General features: G+C 43.1%; 1 protein-coding gene across 1 annotated transcript in view; it reads right to left on the bottom strand.

Moving 5' to 3' along the window:
• Nucleotides 1-7,679: 7,679 nt before the first annotated feature.
• MRPS27 (mitochondrial ribosomal protein S27) overlaps nucleotides 7,680-8,991 on the bottom strand; it is a 70,867-nt gene continuing 69,555 nt past the window's right edge. The window contains exon 11 of the mRNA XM_019532279.1: nucleotides 7,680-8,065. Coding sequence (XP_019387824.1) covers nucleotides 7,823-8,065 — 243 coding nt within the window. The 3' untranslated portion in view covers nucleotides 7,680-7,822. The remainder of the gene's footprint in view (nucleotides 8,066-8,991) is intronic.

Here is an 8,991-nt window from a genome sequence, read left to right as displayed (position 1 = left end):
CACCCACATGCTCCCCCACCCCACATACACACCCACACCCCCCCAGGCCCCATACACACCCACAACCTCCCTCACATACCCTCCACCACAACCCAAAAACCTATACCCACCCATACCCCCTCCCCTCCCCCCACAATATGCAAGAATGAGACTTCATCTTAAGCTATTATACAATCACTGCTATGTACACTATGCAAACACAAGCAAATCATTACAAAATATTTGTTTTAATCAAATTAATGAATACTGTAGCAGATATTTGATTTTTAGACTATAATTTGGTATTTTTCTGGTTTCAAGATGGCAAACCCCCTTGCTGAAAGGAGTACATCCAGGGGCAAAGGGAGGAACTTTCTGGTGTCAAAGATCAGAGGTTAGGGGGCAGGACTTCTGGTCCCAAGATAGCAACCAGGGGGCAGGGCATATGGCCCTTGACAGCTTACTAAAACTTGGTAAGTGGCCCTCCAGTTGAAATAATTGCCCACCCCTGCCTTAAAGGAATCAAGAAGCTGTCTTTAGCTTAAACTAGCTCTCCAGTTATTATATTTTGTTTGAGAAGCAGCGTAGAGAAAGTCAGACTGGAGCAATGCAAGTCATTTCTTCAGTTCTCAGATCTCCTTGACCACAACAACAACCTTGATTTTTGGTCTTGACACTGGTCACGTTAGCTGATGAGCTTGGCCATGAATTAAGATCTGACTCATGAAGGGACTCTTTTAGAACTGTTAGGCTAAATTCAACGCCATGCTCATGAGGCAGCGTTCTCCCTGAACATAGCAAGGTAGGCAGGGTCCCTTCCTTTAATGCTGATAGCCCCTGAAGTAATTGCTTGTCAACCCTGAGGCCTCTTTCCTAAGGGGAATCTATAGAGTTCTGTTCTGTCAGTCCTTCCTGCCAATGCCTTTATGGGTGCTTTAAGATACTTAGTAAGGATGTAGTGGTTGCAGTGTCCCTTAGTCTGGGTAACACCCAGTTTTATGTTGCCAGACCACCACACTTCTGACCCAGGTTAGCAATTTACACAGTACTTAATAGAAGTGCATGCTGAGAGCCCAGATAGACTCCAGTCATTTTGACTGTTAATGAAATGGGGAATATGCAAGAGTTTACATCTCTTTCTCACCACTGTGGGAATGTGTCTGCCGTATATTTTACAGGATCATTTGCCAGAGATCCTCTGGAGTCGCTGATGTTGTGAGGTATCCTGGTAGCAGCAGTTGCTAAGATTACTATATTTTAATGTATGTGCTTAACACAGCATCATTTTTTTCAGGTACAGAAGTTGTCAGTTATCATTGTCCTTGTCATCTTGTGGTTGAATTACTGCCCTCTCCTCCAAGGGGGGTGGGAGGGACAACCATACCTTAAAACAGTTTTGAAATAGCAACTAAGACAGAATGTGGCTGCTTGCTTATCAAGTATCTCTAATCTAGACATCACTTTATACCTATGTTACATAAACTGCACGGTTTCAACGCTAAACCAGTTTGGCAATCCCCGGGGTTCTTCTCAGTTGCACTGCTTAATAGAGGCTACAAAGTCTCCAGTAATATTTTATTTCTTGCCTTATATATCCCCAAAATTGAGGATTCCAAAAGCCAAGAAAATATCACCATGCTAACTAAACCAGCTTTGTGGCCTAAATGTGCTGCAAGAAAAGTGCAAAGGGAGTGTAGGGGTCACAATAATAGTCTGAAGTTAAGAAGGGATAATTTGGCATTTTAAGTTGGTTTAGATCAGGAGATGGTTCACTCTGAGCAATATGTGTTGGATATAACGGATGTACATTGCCCATTAGGAGGTATAAGTGTACTTATTAGCCTTACTTAAACAGGTCACTGGATACATTCTAGAGAACATACAAGGGACATTTATGCAAGGGAGATAATAATGGATATTGGTCTTCAGTGCCCACTTTAAAGTATTCTGTCAGTAACAGCTGAGGAAGGGAGAATTTCCTTACCTAATAGCCAAAGTATTTGATGTCAGTTGGGAATTTATCTCAGCAATCTACATTTCAAATGAAAAAAATATATATTTTGAATTCTTAGAGTGCTGCTACTTTTCAACTGCTAGCCAAATTAATGCATATACCAATTTTATCTAAATTGTATCTTATTTGGTTTTAGCAGAAGGATGCTACATCTTGTGTAAGCATGTGTGCAATTATACATCTACAAATGTACTACACCTGTACCTGTAAATTGGGCAACTGATTGTACTTGCACTGATTAGTTACTTAGGTGTACCCTATTTGCAATTCAGCCACTGTGCATGGAAATATTCCTGATAGCTATCACCATGCTTTCTGTACCAAATGTCCTTGGCTCTCTGCATGTGGTATATGAATTAAAAAAACTATCCCAAAGCCTTTACAGAAAGAAAGAAACCAACTTGACTTAGAAACAGTGTCGGAGAAAAAATAGAAAAACATGTTTACAAAAATTCCTCTAGCATTTATTTCAACCTGCAGCTGCAGTGCAGAAGGAAAACAAAATGTGGGTATGCATTTCTAGAGGGATACAGGACACATAAAAGGAGGTGCAATTACTGCCAAGTAAGAGAAAAGGGTTGGTCTTCATTGGAAGGTTTTCAACATCCTGCTTAAAGTGCAGCAGCTTTAAGGGATTGTGTTTGAAATGGTGCTGTGTAAAGCAATGCAACGTCAAACGGTGAGGGGCATTTGAGACTTTATTGCTGGGGAAGAGTTGACATATGAGCCCAAAGTGAACTTCTTTATGTTTCAAAGACAGGCTGTGCAGGTTTCATTCAGTTAATAAACCTTTCATATTTGTAAGGAATACAGAGAGCTTTATTTTTAAAACAGAAGCAGCTGGTTAGGCAGACCCACTTTTTACCATGAGCCAAACCTATTTTATCACTGATGTTAGCATAGGCACTGCTAGCTGCACATGGAGGTATCCCTTGTCACATAAGAGGCATTCAAACATTTGAAGAGCAGGCAGACAGACAAAGGCTGGGATGAGCCCCTTGAAAGCCCGGTCCCAAATATATTATTCTGCCATTGCTGTATGTGTGCACAATTGCATTGAATGTGACTGAGATGATATATCCAGCACCTGGAAAACAGACTGCAAAATCTGGCAAATGGGACACGAGTCAGGTGAAGGGAGAAAATGAAATTTAACCTTTTATATGAGGTGGGGAAAGGAAGTGAGACAAAGCAAGCTGATGCTGCTACTGATTTTCCTTGCTATTTTATATGCACAGGCATTTACTAGACCTACGTGCCTTGAGACTGCCATAGAGAATACTCACTTGACATTATACCAATCAATCAGACAACTGGACATTGCTATTCTTAGATGATTTTGATTTTATTATACCTGCTTATTCCCCACAATATGCCCAGCCAGCCCAGTCCAACTAGAGAAGCCTCTTTACCAAACAAGGGTGTAACAGGGAGTTTTTCATGCCTTGGGCAAGCATGGTGGCTGGGTCAGCAGTGGCACTAATGTTGTGTCCACTCTGGTGCCCCAGGCTGGTGCTCCACTTGCCCACCCTTAGCAATATTATTGCTACTGAGCACCAGGGTGAGATCTGTGGGAGACATGACATGTTGGAGACATGAGGAAGTTGCAGACCTAGGAAAAGACAAAAGGTTATGTGGCCTGGGTCTACTATGCTGGCAGTAGGGTACTGCTGAGGGATTGGGGAAGACATGAGATGATGGGTTAGTAATTGGAGGGAGAAATTTGCTGAATTTGGGGGTGGGGGTTAGAAATAGGTTACCCTCAAACTTGAAGGATCCCTGGATTGGAAGATCTGGCCTAAATGTGGCAGTGGGTTGTGAAGCTCTGAGTCACCAGTGTGTGGTGGAGAGCTTGCTGATTAGGTAGGGAGATGCTCAGTGGGATTGAAATGGAACTAGGGGATTGGTGGCGACATGGATCTCCCAGTGGACTTTACATTTGGTTATGACCCTGAAAGTTGTAAGATAGCCTGGGACCTGCCAATGCAATAGCATGCCTCTCCTCCTGTGCCACACTTGGCATGGGCACAGTTGGCAAAGGTACTTGGTCTGGATTCCCTTCATTCTAGACGTGGGAGGAGTTCTATTCAGAAATAGCCCAGATTTGGTGGTCTTCCAAGCATGATGCAAAAACCCCATTGACTTGATAGGGTTTTAGTGAAGGATTGGGTGTATGTTTCTGGAACAAAATGGGACAGAAAGGGGCTTTGTGTAGTAGGCTGGCTTATTTGTTCCTCTTTCTAATGCTGCTTGTTGTAATATTAGTTAACTTGCAAGGCTCCTACAGCTCCTGTACAGGCCTTTTTATAATGTAAAGCTAAATAAGTAGAAGCAGTGTCAAGCTCCTTGCAGCACTACTGAGGATCACATGACGGCAGCTAAAGAAACAAGACCTACAGCAATGCTCCCCTTGTGGACCAGCCCAGCACCAGCAGGTACCTCCTAAGCATGTGTCCTATTGTTTAAAGAGGTCACATGATAGTCATGTGACATGGAACAGTAAAAGCATCTTATAGCACAAATCACAGGGGTGTGGTGTTTCTTCATGGTAGGATAGGGAAGAGCCTTGGGTGAAGCTCAGGACTGCCATGAGGCTGGGAAGAGCATCCCAAGGAAAGGATTGTGATTGTGCTGAAAGTCAAAGATGGAGCAGACACTCTGAAACTGTTTGTGGGTTCATACTGAGGGGCTGTGGTAGGGGCTTACAGATGCAGGACTGTTGGTGAGCCCTTTGATCAGAGACCCTGATTAAGGAGCACAGGGTTATTATTAATAGATTTAAAACTTGTGGAGAGCAGGAGAGCTGTTTTTAGCTTGAAACAGCTGAGGTAGTAGAGACCTGAATCCTAGCTGGTCACTTTTTAAGAGATCTCAAGCAGGAGCTTGCAGGGAGGGTGGCCTTGACATCCTCAGTGCCTTGCATACAAAGGAAGGACTTAGAGGAACAAGAACTGGTGTTTACTTTCTAACTCAAAAGAAAGATTCACTAGCTGAGAGGAGACTGTCTTTATTGAGAAGAAATGGAGCTTGGCTGTGCAGTTGGATCCTGAGTGAGTACTTCCATCGCAATGTTATAACACAAACAGAAGCTGAGGTAGATCCTGAGCTAACACACTGGAACTAGGAGTGATTTGCTTTTAAATGTACATGTTCTGAAGGACTTGTCCTACATTCAAACTCACTTAACTGCAGATGTGCATAGTTTGGTTTTGGGGTTCTGAGTCACATTGGAGTTACAAAAGAATTCTTTATAACCATTGCATGGACAATCCTATGTTAAGGTAAAAAAATATTTATCAAACACTCTGCTAAATTACAGGTAGCCATCTGTAAATGCTGCAGTAGAGTAGTGTTTCACCAGGATACAACACACAATGGTTGTTACCTGGATTTCCTTTCTGTTAAGGAAGAAACTTCTGTCCTGTCAGAAAGTGGGTAGGTTCTCTGGCTGCCTATGTTCTTATATCCATAGATGTTAGGGTTGGAAGGGACCTCAGTAGCTCACAGAGTCTGACCCCCTGCCCTGGGCAGGAAAGAGTGCTGTGGTTAGATGACCCCAATGAGGTGCTTGTCCAGTCTCCTCTTGAAGACCCCCAAGGTAGGGGAGAGCACCACCTCCCTTGGAAGCCCATTCCAGATACTGGCAACCCTAACTGTGAAGAAGTTCTTTCTAATGTCCAACCTAAATCTGCTCTCTGTCAGTTTGTGGCCATTGCTCCTAGTTAATCCAGGGGGTGCCCTAGTAAATACAGCATCCCCTATTCCCTGCTGCCTCCCCTGATGAATTTACAGGCAGCCACAAGATCACCTTTCTTGCAAAGGCTGAAGAGATCTATGTCCCTCAGTCTCTCTTTGTATGGTCAGAGGCCTGCAGGCAAGGCCCTACAAGTGGCCCTCCCTGAACCCTCTCAAGATTCTCCTGCATCCCTCTTGAAGTACAGTGCCCAAAACTGGATACAGTACTCCAACTGCGGCTGCACCAGCGCTGCATAGAGGGGAACCATCACCTCCCTGGACCTGTTCATCATGCATTAGTAGATGCATGACAAAGTGTGGTTAGCCTTGTTGATCACTTCATCATATTGACGACTCATATTCATCTTGGAGTCAACTATGATGCCCAAGATCCCTTTCCACTGCTGTGCTGCTGAGGTCACCCCCCAGTCTGTAAGTGTGGTGGTGGTTCTTTTTGCCCAGGTGCAGCACTTTGCAGTTCAACAAAAACAAGTGCATCCTATTTCATTCTGCCCATTTTTTTGCAACCTGGCCAGATTTGTCTGGATCCATGCCCTATCCTCTGGTGTGTTAACTTTGCCCCATAATTTGGTATCACCTGCGAACTTGGACAGGGTGCTCTCCACGCCCTCGTCAAAGTCCCTGATGAAGACATTGAATAGCACCGGTTCAAGGACCGAGTCTTGTGGGACTCCACTGCTCAATCCACCACTGCTCCCTGGGTGCAACCCCAAGCCAATTTGCCCACCTGACCGTGTAATCATCTACATCACAGCCTGTTAATTTATTTACAAGAGCAGAATGAGATACTGTATCAAAGGCCTTCTTACAAGTCTAGGTAGATAACATCTACTTCAACTCCTGCCTCTAAGCATTTTGTGACATGGTCATAAAAAGAAACAAGGTTAGTCAGGCAGGACCTACCTGCAATGAATCCATGCTGATTTCCTTTCAGCATTATTCCCCCTGCTGGGCTCCCACAGATGTGATCTTATTTTCCAGAGTTTTCAAAGGTAGAGGTGAGACTAACTGACCTATAATTTCCCAGTTCATCCCTCTTCCCCTTCTTGAAAACAGGGATCTCACTGGCCCTTTCCCAGTCCTCTGGGACCTGACCAGAGCACCATGAGTGCTTGAACAGCTGTGCCAGTGGCTCTGCTATGACACTGGCCAATTCCTTCAGCACCCTTGGATGAAGTTCATCTGAGCCCAAAGATCTGAACACATGTTGTAACAGTATGGAACAAAAAATAGATAGGATGGTCCTAATCTACCATAATCCCTGTCTGTCCCCAACTTCATCTTGGTTTGTGCTCACAGCATGCCCTGTTAACTGTTTTTGACACCTCTCAATGACCGCAGGTCATTAAGATTACATAAGCATCTGAGGTCAGGAATAAACAGGCAGAGGGTGTGCAATGCTTCAAAATTAAGAAAAATGATGGCTTGCTGGTGTCTGAAGGGGGGGATGGGAATGCCACTTCATTGACCCTAATGTCTGAGTAGAGGGGATGAGTGAAGTGGAAATGTTTATGTGCCTGTACCAGCCTTAACTGCATAGGCTAAGTTTTCAAAAATGAGGTGTCAAAATTAGACTTCTAAGTCTATATTTAGTGACTGGATTTGTCCAAATAGGAGTTGCTGGTGTCTATCATATTAATCCTCAAGAGCTAAAGGAAGCCCAAGAATTATTTTCTGTTATGGAGAAGGCCCTAGTGCACTGAGATAAAACCAAAGTGAAGGGAAGAAAGGTCAGCTAAAGCATTTGCTTTTTGATGTTTTTTGTTTTCTTTGGTTCAGACTTGCTCTAGTCTCAAAGCCATCCACCAAACAGCTGGCTGCTTCTCATCTCTCTTAATCTCTTCCTCTAACTTTTCCACCTGCTAACTAGAGTAATATGCAGGGATAATTCTAAACTGTATGCATTTTACTTCAGGAAACAGGCTGAATGGATGGAAACAATTAGAGTTAGAGTCTAATTTGCATACATTTAATGTCACATTCACAGCATGGTTGTACAGCTGTATTAATAGCGGCATGAACTTAAGTTTATTACCAAAAGATCTATAGCAATATAGCAGTCTCTGAGTTGTACTACTGAACAGATGCATGAGCTAACTGCCTTGCTTCTAGCTTCTTCCTGGCATTTTCTCGCAGCTCTTTCTCTCTCTCAGTGAGAAACATTTGTTCCTGCTCCCACTCCTTAAGCTTCTGCTCATATTTAGCAATGTCTTCCACTTCACAGGCTGGCAGCTTTTCCTTGACAAGTTGGGTGGTCAGTGTCAACAAGCTTTCAGATTCCACCTTGCCAAGTGAATGCAGCTTGGAGTACAGCTCCTGTGGAAAAAATGAGTTTTCTTTTTAAAAAGTTAGTCAGCCACAACAGCCATAATAACTGTTGCATGTAACAGTCAGAGCTGTGCCATTATTGCTGCATAAGTCAAGCAGAAGCTAGGGTAGACATCGTAGACTGGGCACCTTGTAGACTGACTAAATCAGAGACACGTAAGCTTTCATAAACAACATCTTATTTCATCAGAGGCTATGGAAAGCAGAAAGCTTTCTAAATAGAAAGCAGAGAAAATGATCACTGCTCATGGATAAGTTAATTTATGCATTTATCTTAGGAAAATGATTGTGCAATGCTAACAGCATTTTGCCAATCCTCCCAAATGCAGGGAACTTCAAAGTTAGCTTACCTCAGCTCTTATTATCAAATAAAATCAAGTTTAATAGAGTTAAGTAACTGCTGACCAAACCTGCAAAACTAAAAGAGAAATGCCTTAACAAAAATTTTAAATTTCAAATGATAGCTAACTGGTCAACAAATGTAAACTAAACACTTCTGGCTTCTTTCTAACCCAGGGCTGATGTAAGGATTTGATCTGGATGACCCCTATTAGCATCCTTTTCAAAAGATGCAAATTGTTTTTAGACAGTCTTACTAATGGCATACTAAATAGTTCCCAAGAGTTCTTGCAGCTACAGCAAATCCCACCATACTCCCCTACAGATTTTCCCCATCAGCTGATGTGATCTGAAGTTAAACTCTGCTTAGAGAGACCTTGCACTATTCCTTTTTCTGTCTCCGTTTGGAGAGGTTGCTTTTGATTAAAAGCCATGTTGCCAAGTGTAGAACTTGGCCAGAAAGTCATGCAGTATTTCTTTCTTGTACTTTGCTTACGTGCGTGTGTGTGTACCTCATGAAGAGAGAGAGTGAGAGAGAGAGAGAGAGAGAGAGAGAGAGAGAGAGAGAGAGAGAG

This window comes from Crocodylus porosus, unplaced genomic scaffold, assembly GCF_001723895.1.
Source record: "Crocodylus porosus isolate Cpor-Errol unplaced genomic scaffold, CroPor_comp1, whole genome shotgun sequence".
Taxonomy (NCBI): Eukaryota; Metazoa; Chordata; order Crocodylia; family Crocodylidae; genus Crocodylus; species Crocodylus porosus.
This window is presented reverse-complemented; position numbering and strand designations above follow the sequence as displayed.